Source organism: Enhydra lutris, unplaced genomic scaffold (genome assembly GCF_002288905.1).
Source record: "Enhydra lutris kenyoni isolate GAN:26980312 unplaced genomic scaffold, ASM228890v2 scaffoldscaffold35, whole genome shotgun sequence".
In the NCBI taxonomy this organism is placed as follows: domain Eukaryota; kingdom Metazoa; phylum Chordata; class Mammalia; order Carnivora; family Mustelidae; genus Enhydra; species Enhydra lutris.
In genome coordinates, this window is record NW_019154119.1 from 4,450,270 (window position 1) to 4,471,967 (window position 21,698).

At 41.8% G+C, this 21,698-nt stretch overlaps 1 protein-coding gene across 4 annotated transcripts in view; it reads right to left on the minus strand.

Moving 5' to 3' along the window:
- LOC111154172 (UBX domain protein 2A) overlaps positions 1–20,205 on the minus strand; it is a 52,764-nt gene extending 32,559 nt beyond the window's left edge. For 2 of the 4 annotated variants that reach the window (XM_022513605.1, XM_022513601.1), the window contains exons 1-2: positions 18,472–19,006; positions 9,026–9,078 (exon numbers count right to left, since the gene is read on the minus strand). In XM_022513605.1, coding sequence (XP_022369313.1) covers positions 9,026–9,066 — 41 coding nt within the window. In that variant the 5' untranslated portion in view covers positions 9,067–9,078; positions 18,472–19,006. Of the gene's footprint in view, positions 1–9,025; positions 9,079–18,471; positions 19,007–19,208; positions 19,352–19,639 lie in introns of those variants that run through there. The other 2 variants (XM_022513602.1, XM_022513603.1) reach the window with 2 other exon arrangements.
- Between the last annotated feature and the right edge of the window lie 1,493 nt (positions 20,206–21,698).

Genomic DNA, 21,698 nt, shown 5'->3' on the forward strand with positions numbered 1-21,698 from the left:
CCCCCCCCCCCCCCCCCCCCCCCCCCCGCAAGCAATTTGCTCAAGATCACAAAGCTACTCTGAGGCAGAGTTGGAAACTGAACCTAGGCTACCAGTGCCTGTGCTCTTAATCACTGAGCCAGACAAAATAGTCATCTCTATGTTATTATTAAAATGCTAACACTCAGAGCAATATTTTAATTTAGGTATACTCTTTTTACTCTTCTAGGTAATCTCTCTATATACATTCTTAAGACACTTCATATTATCACAAAGTATTAATTATGCCTTTCTGAAAGCAATGACACACTTTTTACATAAAAATAATCACATCCTAAGATGATTTCTCACAATACTAATGATCTTCCCCTCTTTAATCAGTGTAGCTATGTAGCAGTAGAGGATATTGTCTAATGAGAGTTCAGGCTTTGGTGTCTGTATTTAGGTACTGAGTCACACTGACTCTGGGCGAGAAACCTAGAAGCCTCTACGTGATTTGGATGTTTTCATCTGCAAAATGCAGATACTAGCACGTATCTTACATGGTTGCTGCGTATATTATAGCAAACACATACAAAAGCAATACCTGATATACAGTACGTATCAGTACACATGCTGGAGCACAGTATTAGATATGTATATTATTAGGACCCCTGCATGCTCTCCGGTATTTGCCAGAAAAAGTGGACTTTGGCTGCCTCCATCTTTTCTTTTTTTTTTAAGATTTTATTTATTTGAGAGAAAGAGACAGAGACATAGAGAGAGAGAGAGAGAGGAGGGCAGGGGCAGAGGGACAAGCAGACTCCCGCTGAACAAGGAGCCCAATGCAGGGCTTGATCCCAGGACCCCAAGATCATAACCTCAGCTGAAGTCAGACATTTAACGAACTGAGCCACCCAGGCAACCCTGGCTGCCTCCATCTTGACCTCACTTTCTAGTTGGGTTCTTTCAAGATTGTTTCTTGGCTCAAGTGAAAGACCCTAAGGGCAAAGCATCCCCTTGTGGGAACTGAAACTACCCCTCAAGCAATAAGGACTGCCCTGAACCAGCAAAGACCCAGCCCATGACTGACTGACTCCAAGACAATGATCAATTTGACCTTCACAGCCTACCTGCACACACCCATCCACTTTTGTCCCATAGTTACCTTAAACCTGGTAGCATTTTTGGCACTCTGGAGACAGTATGAAACGCTGGTCTGCTGTCTTTTCTGGCACTTGCCTCACTGAAATAAATTCCTTTCCTGTTTCACTGCCTTTGGATTTTGTCAGTGTCCAGTGCCTGAACCTGGTATGTTTGGGACCCTCAGAACCAGGTGCTCTTGCACCCCTGTGTCCCAGCTATAAGACAGCAGTTTATACACAATTACTAAAAAAAGGCAATAAAGCTGAGCATCTAAAGTAGCTTTAGTCCTTTATCTTACCTATTTGATATGCAAATTCTATTAAGCCTCATTTTGTTAATTCAAGTCATTCAAACATTTATTGAGTACTTTATGGTAGGTGGTGATGAGATACAAAGATGAGCAAGAAATAGTCTAGGTTTTTGTTTTTGTTTTTTTTTAAGATTTTATTTATTTGTCAGAGAGAGAGAGACAGAGAGCGCGAATGAGCACATGCAGACAGAATGGCAGGCAGAGGCAGAGGGAGAAGCAGGCTCCCTGCTGAGCAAGGAGCCGGATGTGGGACTCGATTCCAGGACGCTGGGATCATGACCTGAGCGGAAGGCAGCCACTTAACCAACTGAGCCACCCAGGCATCCCAATAATCTAGGTTTTTAAGAGGTTCAGAGTACAGGGTGTAGAGATGCATTATAAACAGCTCTATGCCCACAAATTTGGTAACTTCGATAGGCCAATTCCTTGAAAGGGACAATCCACCAAAATTTTAGGAACATATACAAAGGCTCGTATCTATTAAGAAAACTGAGTCAATAATTCACAATCTTCCAAAACAGAAACCACTAGGCAGAAAAGATTTCACTAGTGGGTGGCTCAGATAGTTAAGCTTCACTGACCGGACCATCTGCTCTGGTCATGACTCTAGGGTCTTGGTGTGGGGCTCCCTGCTGAGGAGAGCATCTCCCTCTCCCTCTGCCTCTTAGCTCAGTCCCCCACCAGCTCCCACATGCACTCTCTCCCTCAAATAAATAAATAAAATAAAATCTTAAAAACATAAAAAGATTTCACTAGTAAATTCTATCAAACATTTAAGGAAGAAATGATACCAATTCATCTACAACGTCTTCAAGAAAATAAAAGCAGAAGAACTCTTAACTCCAATTCTTTGTTTTGCTCAGGTAATGATCTCATGAGGCTCTCTGCTCAGTAGAGTCTGAGATTCTCATCCCTTTGCTCCTTCACCCGCCTTCCCTTGCTCATATGTGCACACACTCTGTCTCCCCCTATTTCTAAAATTAATAAATCTTTAAAAAAATAAAAATAAAGTTAAAACCAGACAAAGACATTTCAAAAAAGGAAAAAAACAATATTGATATAGTTTTTGAATGTAGGTGAGGTCTGGAGCCAACAGCCGGGAAAGAATTTTTGAGACACCTTTGGTGCAGAAATGGTGATTTTATTAAAGGATGGGGACAGGACCCACAGGCAGAAAAGAGCTGCTGCTCAGAGGTTATGAGGGGTGCCCAGGGGAGATAAGGAAAAAGGGAAGTTTTCAAAAGAACTTTCATATGCTAAAAAGAACCTACAAGATACCTACGGCCTTGCCTTGGTTAAGTTAAGGTGGTTTTTCCCTCTAATAAAGCAATTAACATTAAAATAACTGAGTTTGCTTCTGGATGTTAGGTAAGAACTTTTGGTTCTTTTGGTAAGAACCTTTTTTTCTTGTAAGTTACTAAGACGTTTGTAAACTGATGAAGACTCATGGACTGTGGTCTCTATTAACCATTTGCTTTTTCCCTCCCTTAGTTTAAGAGTGTCTGAGGAGTGTACACATTATCCCACCTGGGAGTTGGGGGGATTGTGAGGTGTCGGCTTGTGCTTTACCCTCAGCTTGGCTTCTGCTCCCTCACCAGTATCTCTCATGAACACAGATGCAAAAATCCTTACTGCAACCAAGCAGGATTTATTACAGGTATGCAAGGCTGATCCAAAATGAGAAAATCAATTAATATAATCCATCACATCAATATGCTACAGCAAATCATGATCATATCAACAGATAAAAAGCATCTGACAACATCCAACACGCATTCTTTTTTAAATTTTTTTTTAAAATTCAATTAATTAATATATAATATATTATTAGTTTCAGAGGTGGAGGTCACTGATTCATCAGTTGTATGTAACACTCAGTGCTCATCACATCACGTGCCCTCCTTAATATGCCCATCGCCCAATCACCCCATCCCTCCACCCACCTCCCCTCCAGCAGCCCTCAGTTTGTTCCTAGAGTTAAGAGTTCTTTATGGAGGGCACCTGGGTGGCTCAGTGGGTTAAAGCCTCTACCTTTGGCTCGGGTCATGATCCCAGGATCCTGGGATCGAGTCCTGCATCGGGCTCTCTGCTCACCAGGGAGCCTGCTTCCTCCTCTCTCTTTGCCTGCCTCTCTGCCTACTTGTCATTTCTGTCAAATAAATAAAAATCTTTACTTAAAAAAAAAAAAAAGAGTCCTTTATGGAAAAAGCTAGTATTTTCTGAATTAGCTTGGAAATTCTAAATTGCAGTTCAAAGGCACATCTTAAAAACCATTTTCTTTTTCATTTAGAATTAAAGCTTGGTTCTAACTTCTATCTCAGAACAGAGTGAGAATTAAACATAGTACAAAATATTGCAACAAGAACCAAGTTTTAAGAAATATTCTTATCCTAAGCATAGGTAGGCTAAATATGGCTAGGTCTGATGTTGTTCAACACTCATTCTTGATTAAAAACCCTCAGCAAACTAGGAACAGAGAAGAACTCTCTTGATAAAGAGCATCTACAGAAAACCCACAGCTAACATCACACTTTACGACAAGAAACTAGATGCCCTCCCTCAAAGATCAGGAATCAGACAAAGATGCCTCTACTCACTACTCCTCTTCAATCCATATTGGAAATCTCAGCTAAGTCAGTAAAACAAGTAAAGGAAATAAAAAGTACACAGACTGGGAAGGAAGAAAAAAAACGGTAGATGACATGATTGTGTACACAGAAAATCCCAAACAACAACAACAAACTCCTGGAACTAAGAAGCAATTTTAGCAAAGCTGTAGAAAATTAATATATAAAAGCCAAGTGCTTTCCTATAAACCAACAATAACTACTACCTGGAATTAAAAGCACAACACCTGGCTGGCTCAGATGGAAAAGTATGCAACTCTTCATTTCAGGGTTGTGAGTTCAAGCCCCATATTGGATACAGAGATTACTAAAATAATTATCACCATCATAATAAATAAATAAATAAATAAATAAATAAATAAATAAATAAATAAAAGCACAACCCCATATGCATCAGCAACATTTGTCAAACCCCAAAGAACATTACAATACAAAAATGGGCCGAAATGTAAACTACAATTAATGATAATGTATCAATATTGGTTCCAAATTATAACAAATATACTACATAATACAAGATGTTAATAATATAGGAAACTATGTGCACTGGGGAAGGGGAGGATGGGAATATGGGAAGTGTATTTTCTGCTCAATTTTTCTTTAAACCTAAAACTACTCTTAAAAATAAAGTTTATTATTAATAATTTTTAAAAAGAGCATGAAAAGAGGGGCTCCTAGGTGACTTAGTCAGTTAAGCACCCAAGTCTTTTTCTTTAAGATTTTATTTATTTGACAGAAAGACATGGTGAGAGAGGGAACACAAGCATGAAGAGTGGGAGAGGGAGAAGCAGACTTCCCACTGAGCTGGGAGCCCATGCAGTGCTCAATCCCAGGACCCTGGGATCATGACCTGAGCCAAAGGCAGCTGCTTAACTGACTGACCCACCCAGGTGCCCCTAAGCATCCAACTCTTGATTTCAGCTCAAGTCATAATCTCAGGGTTGTGAGATCAAGCCCTGCATCCACGCTGGGTATGGAGCCTGCTTAAGATTTTCACACTCCCGCCCTCTGCCCCCCTTCCCCCACGCACTAAAATAAAACAAAATAAAAATTAAAAAGAGCATTTATTTAATAAAAACTTAAAAGGCACCTGGGTGGCTCAGTCGCTAAGGGTCTACCTTCGGCTCAGGTCATGAGCCCCTCATGGGTCTCCCTGCTCGGCAGGAAACATGCTTTCCCTCTCCCACTCCCCCTGCTTGGGTTCCTGCTCTCACTGTCTCTCTCTCTGTCAAATATATAAATGTTTAAAAAATATAAAATGTTTAAAAAAAAAAAAAAGAAAGACATTCCTGACAGAAAAATGGGAAAATACACCATATTTAATTCTTTATTATTTATAATACGGGGAATCCCTTTGTATTCTACTATATTAAGACAGAATGCAGCAAAATCCCATGGCCATACGAATTTATGAAGACTTTCCTTAACACTAAAAATATTCAGACAACTTTATTATTTCATCTATGCTTTCTACTCCATCATCCTTTCCCTTACTTGTCACTATCCTTTTATGATACAATTATCAATACTCCTCTCTTATAATCTGAAAACCAGATAACAAAGTTGTTATGGCTCAGTATATAGTCTTGAAGTTTCAGGAGTTTCTCTGATAATAAAAAGTACACAAGTTCAAGAAAAAGACTTTGAAACATCTATTTTGGCTACAGAATACCCTCTTCTGCTGACTTTGTCACTCACTACTGCGTTCTGAATAAATAAGGTTATTGGCTGTTGTCCAAACGGGTGAAGGATATGCTTCTGTTTGGGAGCACATACGGTAGACATGGGTCTTCACCACTTACAGTCTTTGAACTACTGATATACTCAGGAAAAGTCTTTTCATTTTTTTACTGGACCAGTATTTCTTTCTTTTTTTTTTTTTTAATAAATTATGTCATTTTTGGCAAATTATTTTATTTTATTTTATTTAAAGATTTTATGTATTTGACAAAGAGAGATAGGCAGAGAGGCAGGCAGAGAGAGAGGAGGAAGCAGGCTCCCTGCTGAGCAGAGAGCCCAATACGGGGCTTGATCCCAGGACCCTAAGATCATGACCTGAGCTGAAGGCAGAGGCTTTAACCCACTGAGCCACCCAGGCACCCCGGACCAGTATTTCTAACAATATCTATTTTTTTATTACAAAGAAAGTTATAAAATCTATTCCTAATATTTTTGTACGGATACCTTACTATCTAATTACATTCATAGTACTGATACATACTATAACACCCAATAAAAACCGTAGACTGATTTATAATTAACTTCCTTAGGTAATAAACAACAATTTACATGTGGTCTCATAACTTACTACTGGGAGAATTAAGTGCATCCTGGGTGATACTACCGGGCAAGGACTCTTTAAAGTTTGTGCCTGGCTTCTTCTGAAGTTCACCCCATGTGCTTTTCCCCTTTGCTGATTTTTATTTGTATCTTTTTAAAAATATATATTATTTATTTATTTATTTGACAGAGAGAGAGAGAGAGATACAGCAAGAGAGGGAACACAAGCAGGGAAGTAGGAGAGGGAGAAGCAGGCTTCCCGCCCCGCAGGGAGCCCAATGTGAGACTTGATCCCTGGACCCTGGGGTCCTGACCTAAGCCAAAGGCAGACGCTTAACAACTGAGCCACCCAATTTCCCTCTTTGTTATCTTCTTATAATAATATAATAAATCAAAGTCATTAGGATGACTATATGCTGAGTCCTTTGCATCCTCTCAGCAAATCAAGCCTGGGGGTGGTCTTAAAGGTCCTCAGACACAATCTCACAATTATATAATTAGTATCAAATATTTATGTAAAATAATACGTAATAAAAAACAATATTTGTTTAGTACAGAAGCATTCACTACTTTAAGTATGAAATAGCTATCTGTCTCCTTAAATGGACATTTACCTCAAGTATTTAAAACAAACAGCATAATACAAAAATAAACATTTCTCCTCAGATAAGTGAATATAAAATATTCTACATTGATAAGAACCACAGACTTTGCACCTACCATTTACTGTGTCTCTACTACGTGCTATTATTACTATTTTTTAAAAGATTTTATTTTAGGGGCGCCTGGGTGGCTCAGTGGATTAAAGCCTCTGCCTTCAGCTCAGGTCATGATCCCAGGGTCCTGGGATTCAGCCCCACATGGGGCTCTCTGTTCAGCGGGGAGCCTGCTTCCCTTCCTCTCTCTCTGCCTGACTCTGCCTGCTTGTGATCTCTCTCTCTGTCAAATAAATAAATAAAAATCTTTAAATTAAAAAAAAAAAAAAAAAAGACTTTATTTTAGAGGCCCCTGAGTGGCTCAGTTGTTTAAGCATCCAACTGCTGATTTTGGCTCAGGACATGATCCAAGCCAGGTCCAACTCTTGATTTCAGCTCAGGTCATGATGGAAACCTCACGAGATTGAGCCCCACGTGCTGCTCTGCGCTCATCAGAGAGTTGGCTTGAGAGTCTCTTTTCCCTGCTCTGAACCCCCCCATCCCATGCACTCTCTCTCTCTCTCTCTCTCTCTCAAATAAATAAATCTGTCACCAGCCTGAGATCTAGAGTCGCACACTCCACTAACAGAACCACCCAGGCCCCTGTGCTAATACTGTTCTGAGTGCTTTATGCCAGCTATCTAATTCTCATAAAAACCTTTGAGGGACAAACACAGATGCACCCCCTCCCCTCTGTTCTGTAGATACGATACAGAAGCTCAAAGGAGCTACTACCTAAGTGGCTCTAAAGAGGGTAGTAAAGACAGCAATGGGATTCAAACTTGGGATTTTTCTTTTTCTTTTTTAGAAGAATTCTTTTTTTTTTTTTTAAGATTTTATTTATTTGACAGACAGAGTACAAGTAGGCAGAGCGGCAGAACAGCAGGCAGAGGAGGAGGGAGAAGCAGGCTCTCCACCGAGTAGGGAGCCCAAGGCTCCCTATGCCTTAAAATAGGCATAACATAAACTATAATCCCAGGACCCTGGGATCATTACCTGAGCCAAAGGCAGCCACTTAACCAACTGGCCACCCAGGTGCCGACAAAGCTTAGGTTTATCTGACTCCAGAGCCTTTGTATTTCCACTACAACTCCAAGGCAGTACAACATAAGAGACTAACAAAGTAAAGAGCTACTTGAATTTCTCACTGAAACAACAGAATATGCGAACAGAGAGAAATTTAACTGTTTCAGTAACAAAAACATTTACAATGCAGCTTTGATTAAAAAAAAAAATTATTTTAAGGATGCCTGGGTGGCTCTCGTTAAACATCTGCATTCTGCTCAAGGTATGATCCCAGGGTTCTGGAATCCAGCCCCACATCAGGCTCGCTGCTCCGCGGGAAGCCTACTTCCTCTCCCGCTCCCCCACTCCCCCTACTTGTGTTCCTTCTCTCTCTTTCTGTCTGTCAAGTAAATAAATAAAACCTTTTTTAAAAATTATACTACCGGGGCTCCTGGGTGGCTCAGTGGGTTAAGCCTCTGCCTTCGGCTCAGGTCATGCTCAGAGAGTCCTGGGATCGAGCCCAGCATCAGGCTCTCTGCTCAGCTGGAAGCCTGCTTCCCCCTCCCCCTCTGCCTGTCTCTCTGCCTACTTGTGATCGCTCTGTCTGTCAAATAAATAAATAAAATCTTTTTTTAAAAAAATTGTATTACCAAAAAAAAAAGATTACCATTAGCTATTTAACTGAAAGAGAATCATAATGAAAACTTACTACAGGGGCGCCTGGGTGGCTTAGTGGGTTAAAGCCTAAGCCTTTGGCTTAGGTCATGATCCCAGAGTCCTGGGATTGAGCCCCCCCCACCAATCGGGCTCTCTGCTCAGTGGGGAGCCTGCTTCCTCCTCTCTCTCTGCCTGCCTCTTTGCCTACTTGTGATCTCTGTCAAGTAAATAAATAAAATCTTTAAAAAAAAAAAAAAGAAAACTTACTACATTTGTCAGTGAAATGCAAAAACAGATGCTAAGAAATGCATTAATAACAAAGAAATTCAAAGCTTGAATTAACTTACCATTCTTCTTTTATACTTTCGAGATTATCTACTTCTTTCATTCTCTTGCCTTACTGCAAAAGTAAAAACAAACAAAAGCTAAAGTCCTCAATTGAGTACTTAAGGTAAGTTCATTCTTATATATGCATTAATAATCTTTAACATAAACTATTAGGTATCCCCAAAGGAGTATGAAAGGGTCTTAAGAACTTATGTGACCAAACTCAAAGCTGTCATTTCCATCGACAGAGTAAAACAAAAATGAAAAATATATTTTGGGAGTCTAATAATTTTCCAACAAGAAATTTTTTTTTCCTTTTAGAACTCTTAAGAATTACGATAAAAATTTCATTCACAAAAGTGAATGAAACATTTTTATTCTCATTCTTACAATTCAAGCAAACTGACAAGATGTACAGTATACAATTCAGTGGTATGAATTACATCCACAAATGTTGTACAATCATTACCACTATCCATTTCCAAGACTCTTTCAACTTACCAAAAAGAAACTCTGTACCCATTAAAGAATAATTCTCTATTCTTCTCTCTTCCCAGGCCTGGTAACCCATATTCTACCTTCTGCCTTCATGAATTTGCCTTGTATTTCACATAAACAGAATTGTACATTTGTCCTTTTGTGTCTGGCTTATTTCACTTAACATAAATTCATTCCTTTTTTGGCTAATATTCCACTGTATGTATATACATTTTGTTTACACATTCATCTGGCTTTTTTTCAAGATTTTATTTATTAGCGCTGTGCGCACACGCAGGAGCAAGGGGCAGGGGCAGGGAGAAGGAGAAGCAGACTCCCTCTGAGCTGGGGACCAGAGGTGGGGCTAGATCCCATGACCCTGGGATTATGACCTGAAAGGAAGGCAGACATTTAACCCACTGAGCCACCCAGGCACCCCTACACATTCATCTGTTCGTGGACATTTCGATTATTTACACCTCTGGCTACTGTGAATAATTCTGTATTCCCACCAACAATGTACCAGGATTCTAATTTCTTCACATCCTTGCTAATATTATTTTGGTTTCTTTGTATGTGTGGTTTTTTGGGTTCTTTAAAAGATTTTTATTTATTTATTTATTTGACAGAGAACACAAGTAGGCAGAGAGGCAGGTCGGGGTGGGGGGGGAGATCAGGCTCCCTGCTGAGCAGAGAGCCCGATGCAGGGCTCTATCCCAGGATCCTGGGATCACGACCTGAGCTGAAGGCAGAGGCTTTAACCCACTGAGCCATTATTTTATTAAATAATTATTTTTTTTATTTATTAATTATTTTATTAAATAATACCCATCCTAATAAAGTGCATCTCATTGTGACTAGATGTTGAGCATCTTTTTTACATGTACTTATTGGCCATCTGTCTATCTTCTTTGGAGAAAATCTATTCAAGTCCTTTGACCATTTTTTATGTGTTTTGCCTGTTCTTTTTTTTTTTTAAGATTTTATTTATTTATTTGAGAGAGAGAGAGAGAGTGAGAGAGAGCATGAGAGGGGAGAAGCATCAGAGGGAGAAGCAGACTCCCTGTGGAGCTGGGAGCCCGATGCAGGACTTGATCCTGGGACTCTGGGATCATGACCTGAGCCGAAGGCAGAGGCTTAACCCACTGAGCCACCCAGGAACCCCCACTGCATGTTGTTCTTAAGTTGCGTTTTTCTTGATTCAGCATTTGCTTGGCTGCTCTACACCCAGAACTACTTTCCAAAGTTCTAAGTTGGTCCTAACAGTTAATGCATGTTTTTCATGTTTCTGGGGGAACATGAGCTTGCAACTGCCTATTTTCCCATTCCGTGGTGACCCTTAATATAAATTTTTTTTTAAAGATTTTATTTATTTATTTGACAGAGAGAGATCACAAGTAGGTAGAGAGGCAGGCAGAGAGAGACGGGGAAGCAGGCTCCCCGCCGAGCAGAGAGCCCAATGCAGGGCTCAATCCCAGGACCCCGAGACCATGACCTGAGCCGAAGGCAGAGGCTTAACCCACTGAGCCACCCAGGCCCCCCCCACAATATAAATTGTTTTAGAAGATTTTATTTATTTATTTGAGAGAGAGCATGAGAGAATGAGCAGTGGGGAGAAGGAGAAGTGGGCTGAGCAGGGATCCCAATGTGCCCAATGTGGGGCTCAATCCCAGCATCCTGGAATCATGCATGACCTGAGCGTAAGGCAGGTGCTTAACCAACTAAGCCACCCAGACAGCCCCTCAACTTTAATTTCAAAAATTTATTTTTAGATATATTTGGAAATTATCTTAGTTACAGGGATTCCACATGACTGTTAAGTTTACTTAATAGTCCATCTTTTCATTATTTATTACCTTTTTTTTTAGATCCAAGAGTATGGACTCATGGGTTTTTTAGTCAATGAGTTTTGGTTTTTTTTTAAAGATTTTATTTATTTATTTGACAGATAGAGATCACAAGTAGGCAGAGAGGCAGGCAGAGAGAGAGGTAGAAGCAGGCTCCTTGCCGAGCAGAGAGTCCGATGAGGGACTCGATCCCAGGACCTGGGATCATGACCTGAGTGAAGGCAGAGGCTTTAACCCACTGAGCCACCCAGGCACCCCTAGTCAATGAGTTATAACTCACTAATATCACCATTTATTTTGATGTTCCATTTCTCAGATTTGTCCAGTGGGAATCCCTTCAGCGTGATGTCCTTCTGATACGTATTTATCATCCTGTAAGCATCTTCTTAATTTCTGGAGCAAGAATATGCTCCAGGATCATTTGTTCTTTCTCTGCCCCAGTCCTGGAAACAGACTTATCTCTAAGGAGCCTAAGGTTACTTTTTTCTTTTTTTTTAAAGATTTATTTATTTGACACAGAGAAAGAGTACAAGCGGGGGGAGCCACAGGGAGAGGGAGAAGGAAGAGGAGCCTGACACAGGGCTCAATTTCAGGACTCCGGGATCTTGACCTGAGCTAAAGGCAGATGCTTAACCGACTGAGCCACCCAGGTGCCACCCCCACTTTTTTTTTTTTACTGTATTTAGAAACCAAGATCTGGGTGTTTGGCATGTTTGTTTTTTCTACTGTGTTGTTGTTTCCAGGACCTCTCAGTGGACAGATGGCTTGGACTACTTTAAACATTGATTTGTTTGCTTAGTTCTCACAATATTTTGTTATAAAGGCAAAACACTAATATGGAAAATTTGGGAAAAGAGAGAAAATAATCCATACTTTTATTACCCCTAAACTTCTGCTTCTTCCTCTCCATTTTTCATACACATTCAAATGAACTGCTAGTATATTAATGATTTTTGTTTCCTTTATTTTTCATATCTGTGCTCTCTTTTTCCATTCGGCTATATAAATTGCTTCATAACTATTTTTAAAGGATACATATTATCCCATTAGGCAGCTATACCATGACTACTGGGAATTTAGTTTCTTTCAATTTTTCCTAACAAATAACAGCTACGGTGGGTAAATTCTGTATATACAGCTTACTTTGTCGTTCCTTTAAATTCCCAAAAATGTGGAAGATCAGTGTGAAGAATATATGAGTATTTCTACAACATGTTAGTGTACCTTTATTTAAAAATGTAAGCATGTTTGAATAGAAGACAAATCTGCAAAATAATACCCACCAGACCTGTCCTAAAGCTATGAGAATGAGAAAATGGCCACAAGAAGCAATCCACTGCTACCATGTAAAGCTCTCTCTCAAAAAAAAAGAAAAAGTCTCCAAAGTATCTGGAGGTGAATTTAATCTGGTAACTAAGTATCTGGTGGCAGCAGCCTTTCACCAGATAAAAAAATCAGTCTGAATGATCTTAGGGCCTGCTAATGGAGCTGGGCCAAAACCCATAAGAATTTGTGTTGAGCACTAATTCCCCACTTAGCCTTTGTTTTGTTAAGAATTAATGAAGGAGACTGGGCTCTGCTCTGGAAAATATCTATCACTGAAAGTTGTTTTAGATAACTCTAGCTTTAATTATGATTGAATATAAATTGATAGCAGATTTATTTCTCAACCTTTTCATGAGAAAATTGTGAAGAACTCTTAAAGACAAGAGGAAACAGAAAGGCGAGGAAAAAAGAGGAAATGCAAAGGGGCTGAGGAGTGAGTGTGGAATACCAAGTGAGGAGGGACAGCACCATCAATGGCATTCCAGACTCTTGCCTTGTAGCTAGAGGGTAGGATAGGAGTCACTAAAGCCACAGCACCCAAGACTATGGCATCCAACAACTAAGGCAAACTGGATGTCTCTACTCTATTGAGTATTCTGTATTTCTTTTTTTTTTTTTTTAAGATTTTATTTATTTATTTGACAGACAGAGATCACAAGTAGGCAGAGAGGCAGGCAGAGAGAGAGGAAGGGAGAGAGCCCGACATAGGGCTCAATCTCAGGACCCTGGGATCATGACCCAAGCCGAAGGTAGAGGCCTTAACCCACTGAGCCACCCAGGCACCCCGGGGGGGTTGTTTTTGTTTTTTGAAGCACTTACTTTAAACCATGTTAAGTTTATTTTTTATTATTATTTTTTAACTTAAATTCAATTAATTAACATATAACAGATTACTGACTCAGAGGTAGATAGAGCTCAGTGATTCATCAGTCTTATATAATACGCAGTGCTCATTACATCACACGCCCTCCTTAATGTCCATCACCCAGTTACCCCATCCCCCCACCCATCTCCCCTCCAGCAACCCTCAGTTTGTTTCCTATAATTAAGAGTCTCTCTTTTTTTTTTTAAAGATTTTATTTATTTATTTGACAGACAGAGATCACAAGTAGGCAGAGAGGCAGGCAGAGAGAGAGGAGGAAGCAGGCTCCCTGCTGAGCAGCGAGCCCGATGTGGTGGGGCTCGATCCCAGGATGTGGGGCTCGATCCCAGGACCCTGAGATCATGACCTGAGCCGAAGGCAGAGGCTTTAACCCACTGAGCCACCCAGGCGCCCCAATTAAGAATCTCTTATGGTGGGGCACTTGGGTGGCTGGCCTGATCTTGATCCTGGGATGGAACCCCACATCCGGCTCTCTGCTAGGCAGGGAATCTGCCTCTCCCTCTCCCTCTACCTGCCACTCACTCACCCTCTCTGTGTCAAATAAAAAAATAAAATAAAATCTTTAGTAAAAAAAAGTCTCTCATGGTTTGTCTCCTCTGATTTCACCTTATTTTATTTTTTCCTCTCTTCCCTTAGGATCCTGTTTTGTTTCTTAAATTCCACCTACCAGTGAGATCATAGGATAATTGTCTTTCTCTGATTTACTTTGATCTTTTAGTTTTTTTGTTGGTTTTTTTTAAGATTTTATTTATTTATTTGACAGACAGAGATTACAAGTAGGCAGAGAGGCAGGCAGAGAGAGACGAGAAAGCAGGCTCCCTGCTGAGCAGAGAGCCCGATGTGGTGGGGCTCGATCCCAGGATGTGGGGCTCGATCCCAGGACTCTGAGATCATGACCTGAGCCGAAGGCAGAGGCTTTAACCCACTGAGCCACCCAGGCGCCCCGATCTTTTAGTTTTGATTTCACTAATTAAACCTTTTAAAACTTTTATATATTTACTGAACCTCCAACCACTATGTGCAAGGCACTGGTTTAGAATTAATGAAGGAAGGGTTAATGGGACAGATACAGTAGCCTAGGAAGTTTACAAACTAACAAGAAAAATATACTGAATTAATAAATATACTGGGGGCGCCTGGGTGGCTCAGTGGGTTAAAGCCTCTGCCTTCGGCTCAGGTCATGATCTCAGAGTCCTGGGATCGAGCCCCACATCGGGCTCTCTGCTCAGCGGGGAGTCTGCTTCCTCCTCTCTCTCTGCCTGCCTCTCTGCCTACTTGTGATTTCTGTCTGTCAAATAAATAAGTAAAAGCTTTAAAATAAATAAATAAATAAATAAACAAACTGAATAAATATACTGAATTAGCAAACATGGCATAGAATTATGAAGTAAGGGCGCCTGGGTGGCTCAGTGGGTTGAGCCACTGCCTTCGGCTCCGGTCATGATCTCGGGGTCCTGGGATCGAGTCCCGCATCGGGCTCTCTGCTCGGCGGTGAGCCTGCTTCCCTCTCTCTCTCTCTCTCTCTCTCTATCTGCCTGCCTCTCCGTCTACTTGTGATCTCTGTCAAATAAATAAATAAAATCTTTAAAAAAAATTATGAAGTAAAAACTGAATCTAAGATGGACATAAAGTCATTATTTAAAGAGTCATCAGAGGTGCCCAGGTGGATCAGTGGGTTAAGCCTCTGCCTTCAGCTCAGGTCATAATCTCAGGGTCCTAGGATCCAGCCCCGTATCAGGCTCTCTGTTCAGCAGGGAGCCTGCTTCTCCCCCTCACTCTGCCTGCCTCTCTGCCTACTTGTGATCTCTCTGTCAAATAAATAAATAAAATCTTAAAAAAAAAAAAAGTCATCATTATTTTAGGCATTTCTTATCATAAATGAGTAATATGTAATAAACCATGTAAAATCTATTTGTATCAGCTGAGTCAACTACAGTCATCACAGTCATGTGACACAAATGAACCTAAGTCATGCACTGTACTATAGAGAATAAAAAAAGCCATCTGACAAATGTCTGTCACCAGCATGAAACTTGGTATTAGAAGAGACAGATGAGTGGAATTTCCTTCATTTTGCTTCAGTTTACTTCCAATTAGTACCACTACCATCTTATATTTTTATTGTGTATCACAGTTTATCAAACACCTTCCCAATTATTATCCCACTTACTCCCAACAACTGCAGTGATAAAATCAGTCAGGAGAGAGACTAGACTGAGCTTTCTGGAACATATCCACCAGAAAAAAAATCCAGTCAAAATAGATTCAGACTAGTAAGAATGTATACATTAGAATTCAAGCAGAAAAAATCTGCATATTAACAATTGTACTTATTTTTGTAAACGTACATGACAGACTGAATTTTTTTTTTAAGATTAAAGTACATAAAGTTTATAAAGATATACCGTGGAGTATGCTATCTTTGTGTAGAAGCTGAAGTTTCTCCTTAAGGATAAAGCCATTCCTGGCATTAAACACAGCACAAAGGAACCCACGGATCACATTTCCATGTGGAGTCCTTTTCACTTATGGAATGGAGTGCCAGCCACCAAGCCTCCAAGAGCAAACAAATCACAGTAGCATCAAAATCAAACACTTCAAAAGATACTTTGTATATTTAAAGAATTCTAGTTTCCTGTTAAATAATAAATTTAAAAATTTGGAAAGTTTCAGCTTATCTTAGTTGCCATCAGAGTAACTGAAAATACTTTTTTGTCTTCTCCTAGAAAAACTGTTAATGAGAAAGTTAAATACCCCTAAGGACCAAAGTGATAAGTGACAAGAGTAACAGGGGAAAGGGGCACTTTAGCAGAGTCTGTCAAAGTCTCTAAGGCAGCCATCCTTTGACACCAAGACATTTTCATTCCAGGGCTCCACTCTGAAGTGTTATCTACCTTGCAAAACCAAGGGCAAACACAAATTCCCTTAGAAAACTTGCCACATTTTCTCTGAAAGACTAAACATAAAATTATTAGCAGAGTGAGGAGAGATCAACTATGCACCATTAGAATATGCTCTCTCTTCACAGCCACAACTCTAGGCCCAAATATGATCTCTTGGTGGTTTCCTCACTCCATTCTTGTCCCCACCTCAAGGGAGTTTCTACACAGGAGTCAGGATGCCCTTTTCAAAAAGATCAACAAATAAATAAACTACCCCCAACATGGGATTTGAGATCAAGAGTCTCATACTCTACCACTAGGCCAGCCAGATGTGACCTTTTTGAATAAGACACTAATTTGAGGGCTCCCTGCTCAGCGGGGAGCCTGCTTCTCCCTTTCCCTCTGCCCCTCTGCCTGCTTGTGCTCCCTCTGTGTCAAATAAATAAATAAAATGTTAAAAAAAAATACAAATTTGACAGAAACTTCCCAGCTTGAAACCTTTCAATGACCATCCACTGCTCTTCAAGTAAGGTCCAAATATTCTGGGTTAATATTATAGAGAAGTTCACTGTACTGTTAGCTCATCACATTTGAGTAGTGTGAAAATTTCACTATAAAGCTTTAAGGTAAAGGAAAAAAAAGCCAGTCCCAAATTCTTAACACTACTTAAAAGACCTGGCATTATCTCTCTTGCCCCCTTTTGCATTCCACACTAAATTCCACTTGCTTTGACCTTTCAGTTCCTTAAATTTCCCTAACCTCCCTCTGGGGAACCTATTTCCTTCACCTGGACCTTTCTTCCCTCCTTTGGGGAGCCACCTTTCACCAATTCCTATTTACCCATAACATCTTAGCTGGAAGATTACTTTCCTAAGAAAACTTTAACTGATTTCCCAAGCTGGTTATCCCCTTGTTACCTGTTCTCACAATATACTACATTCTTCCTTTTTAAGCTTCTGTCTAGGTTTACTGGCATTTACAGTGGAGCCTTGAACAATACAGGTTTGAAATGCAACAAGTCTACTTATATGAAGATTTTCTTCTACAAATACAGATATTTCTAAATAGTGCATTTATAAATGTACTATATATATATATGTATAGCATATTATAAATGTCCTACATATAGTATATTATAAATGTATTTTCTCTTATGATGATTTTCTTCATAATATTTTCTTTCCTCTGGCTTACTTTATTATTAAGCACACAGCATAATACATGTAACATACAAAATATGTGTTAACTGGCTTTAAGGCTTTCAGTCAATACCAGGCTATAAGTAGTTAAGTTTTGGGGGAATCAGAATTCATACACAGATTTCCAACTGTGTGGGGGCTGGCACCCCTAACACTCCCACCCACTCACTGCTCAAGGGTCAAATGATGAGACTTGTGTAAAAAAAAAAAAAAAAAAAAAAAAAAAAATCTACAGGGGTCACCACGGTATCATGGTCGCTCACCAAACAGTAGATACTTAAAAAATTTGAATAAATTAAGTAATTAACATTAAGCACTGAGTAACTGAAGTACGCATGTGTGTGTACACCACAGTGCAAGGCTAAGAGTCAGTACCCAACAAATAGGAGTTTCTGTTAATACTGCATTCTGCCTCGTATCGTTACTACTTGCTTAATTGATCACTCTCTCCATCCTGCACACCATTCCTTCTCGTTTTTGGACGCCATCAGCGCCTAGCACTAACCTCAGCGATATAAATAGATGCTCAATATTCACTGAATTTAACTGCCTTTAAAATCAATACGCCTGGGGCACCTGGGTGGCTCAGTGGATTGAAGCCTCTGCCTTCGGCTGGGGTCCTCCAGCAGGGAGCCTGCTTCCTTTCCTCTCTCTCTGCCTGCCTCTCTCTCTGCCTGCCTCTCGGCCAATTTGTGATCTGTCTGTCAAATAAATAAATAAAATATTAAAAAAAAAAATCAGAACGCCTTCCGGCATATTTACACACAAGACGTAACACCAACTTTTAAGGAGTCTTCCCCTTTAAAAACTAAACAGTAATTTAAAAACACGTAAAACACTCCCAAAACACACCTGAGCCATGACTTTGAAATACGGAGGCCGATTTTCACGTCGTTCATACAATGTCATACTTTCCAGTTCCACACGGACATCAATAAAGACTGTCAGATTCCTATCTTTATTTTCCATTATCTCAAGTGATGTACGGAAGAAGCCAGGCTGGACAACACCCTAACGTTCCTTACTGCTAACGACACACTGCGAGTAAAAGGGCGCACACACACAAAATTAAACATGGAAAAAAGCAAACTCGAAACCTGCAAAAAGACTGTCGGGGGCGACTCGGTGGTGAAGCGACCTGAGAAACGGCCACCCCAAACAAACGTGCCTGGTACTTCTGCACCGTGCTTCTGCAGCGCACGCCTTGGGAAACGGGAGCATCTTAAGTGCGTCTAACTCGAAGTTTCCGAGCCCCCCACCCCCAAACCCCGAACGGAAGCCCTCGGCGGTGCCGGCTCGGAGGTCGCCACCACGCAGGAAGCAAGCACAGGAGGCAGGCCCGGAGACGCGGCTCACCTGAACTGGCCAGGAGTCTCGCCCCAGCCGCCGCCGCCAGCGAAACCGCCCGGACCCCGGGCTCACCGAGACCGAGACCGTCTCGAGCGCTGCGGCTCCACACGACCCAACGACACCCTTTCCCCGTAACCCGGGACAGCGCCCCGCCTGGGAAACGCCCGCCCGCGGCCGGCGGGGAGCGGACGTCCCAGCCCCTCACCCCGCCGAACGCGGCGCGGCCCCAGCGCACTCACCTCCAGGCGCGGCCGCTGGAGGGGGCCGCGCCGCGCTGTCGCCTCGCGGCCTGGTCCTCGGTTCGCTCAGGGGCCGCGGGCGCCACCGCCGCTGCCGGGCTGGAACCCCTCAGACTGGGAGCGCCGCCGCCCCCAGACCCGCGGAGGCTCGCGGGCTGCGTCGCTGGGACCCAGCCCGCCTCTCCGGGTCTCCGCCGCCGGGCGCCGAGCGCGCGCCGGGCAGGCTCCGCGCAGACCCGGGAGCGCGCGCGGCGGGGGGCGGGGCCGGTTGGCTCAGCCGCCGCAATCGCCTGCTCAGCCCTTAGCTGACGCGCGATAATGGCGGTAGTCTACTGCCTGCCATCCGCGGTGTCGCTGGCCGCCTCCTCACCCGGCCCCGAAAATGCTAGGAGCGAGGCGTGGGCTCAAAGAATAGCCCAGCGTCTACTTACCTCTGTACCTCCGCAGCCTCTGATTGAGTCCGCGGAGAGATTTCCCTGCATTGTGACAACGTAGAACTTAACCCGAGCCCTGTGATTCTGGAAAGCGACGTTAAAGAAATCCCCCACCCTTTTGTGCTCCCGAAAGGATTTACTGCAAGGAACCACCCTTCCCGGTGTAACTCAGATATGACTCACGCGTGCCCCCTTGTTTTTACCTATGACAGGTCAGACAGAGACCGTCCAAATTGCCTTCGTTTTTGCCTCGTAAATGATAAGGTGAACAGATTGCACTCACTGACCAATCTGGACGAAATACGGGCTCCCCTGACTTGACCAAACTTTAGTTAAGCAGCTCTCTTTCCACCAGGCCCCTAAACTTTGACCCACCCTCAGCCTGAGCGGGTCTGCAACCCCTTCTCATCCACCACTCCTGAAATTTCGGGAGAAATTTCACCTCCCTGCAAAACACTGATGGGCTGTGTGATCGTTGCCACCTCTACCCGCTCCTCCCACTTCCCCACACCCAGTTCCTTCGAGGCTTTGTTCACTTCTCCCGGTGGAAGAAAAGCACCCCCCCTTTTTTTTGCGTGACCTTGGGGACAGTTGCAGATCCCCTGGTCAGAGTTCCCCTGGAGGCATAGTGACCCTTCACCCTCCACACCCCGTTGGAATAGTCTTTTTCCCTCTCCTATCTCCTGATGCTGCCGTTGTCTAGGTACCTCACATAACTAGAATCATACAGTATTGGTCCTTTTGTGTCTGTCCTTACTTCACTTGGCATTGTATTTTCAAGGTTCATCCACGTTATAGCAAGTACCACAATGTATTCTCCTTTATGCTGGACAATACTCCGTTGTTGTATATACCACCTTTTATTTATCCACTCACCTGCTGATGGACATTTGGATTGTTTCCACCTTTTGGCTATTGTGAACGATGGAACTATGAACATCTGTATACAAGTATCTAAGTCTCTTGCTTTCAATTATTTTGTATGTATCTAGATGCAGAATTACTGGACCATATGGCATATGTTTAACTTTTTGAGGAGCTGCCAAACTGATTTCTACAATGAGTACAGCATTTTAACATTACCTGCAGCAATGCATAAGCATTCAGGTTTCTCCATACCCCTGACAGCACTCATTATTTTCCATGGTTTTGCTGTTTTTATAGTAGCCATCCTAATCGACGTGAAGTGGTTGGTATTCATTGCGGGTTTGATTTTTATTTCCCTAGTGACTAGTGATGTGAGCATTTTTTTCATGAGCTTATTTTTTTCTTTTTTAAGACTTTGTTTATTTGGGAGAGGGAGAGAGCAGCAGGAGCAGTGAGAGAGGGGCAAGGGGAGAGGGAGAAGCAGACTCCTCCCTGAGCAGGGACCCAGTGGAGGGGCTAGATCCCAGGATCCTGGAATCATGACCCAAGCGGAAGACAGATTCTTAACTGACTGAGCCACCCAGGCTCCCCTTTTTTCATGTGCTTATTCATGATTGTATATCTTTGGAAAAACGTCTAATTAAGTCCTTTGCCCATTTGTATGTATGTATGTAAATTTTACACCCAACCTGGGGCTCAAACTCATGACCCTGAGATCAAGAATCCCGTGCTCTATCAGCTGAGCCAGTGGTCATAATAAATTAAATAAATAAATAAATAAATAAAAGGTTTTATTTATTTATTTGACAGACAGAAATCACAAGTAGGCAGAGAGGGAGGCAGAGAGAGAGGGGGAGGCAGCTCCCCGCCAAGCAGAGAGCCCGATGTGGGGTTCAATCCCAGGAGCCCAGGATCATGACCCAAGCTGAAGGCAGAGGCCCCAACCCACTGAGCCACCTAGGTGCCCCATATTTGCCTATTTTTAAATAGGATTGTTTTTTGTAATTGAGTTGTAGTTTTGTGGGGTTTGTTTTTTTTTTTTTTTTTAGTGTCTTCTGGATATTAATTCCTTATCAGAGATGTGTTTTGTATTTTCTCCTATTCTGTGGGTTGTTCTTTCATTCTGTTAATGGTATCCTTTCATATACAAAAGTTTTAAATTTTGATGAGGTTCAATTTATTTATTTTT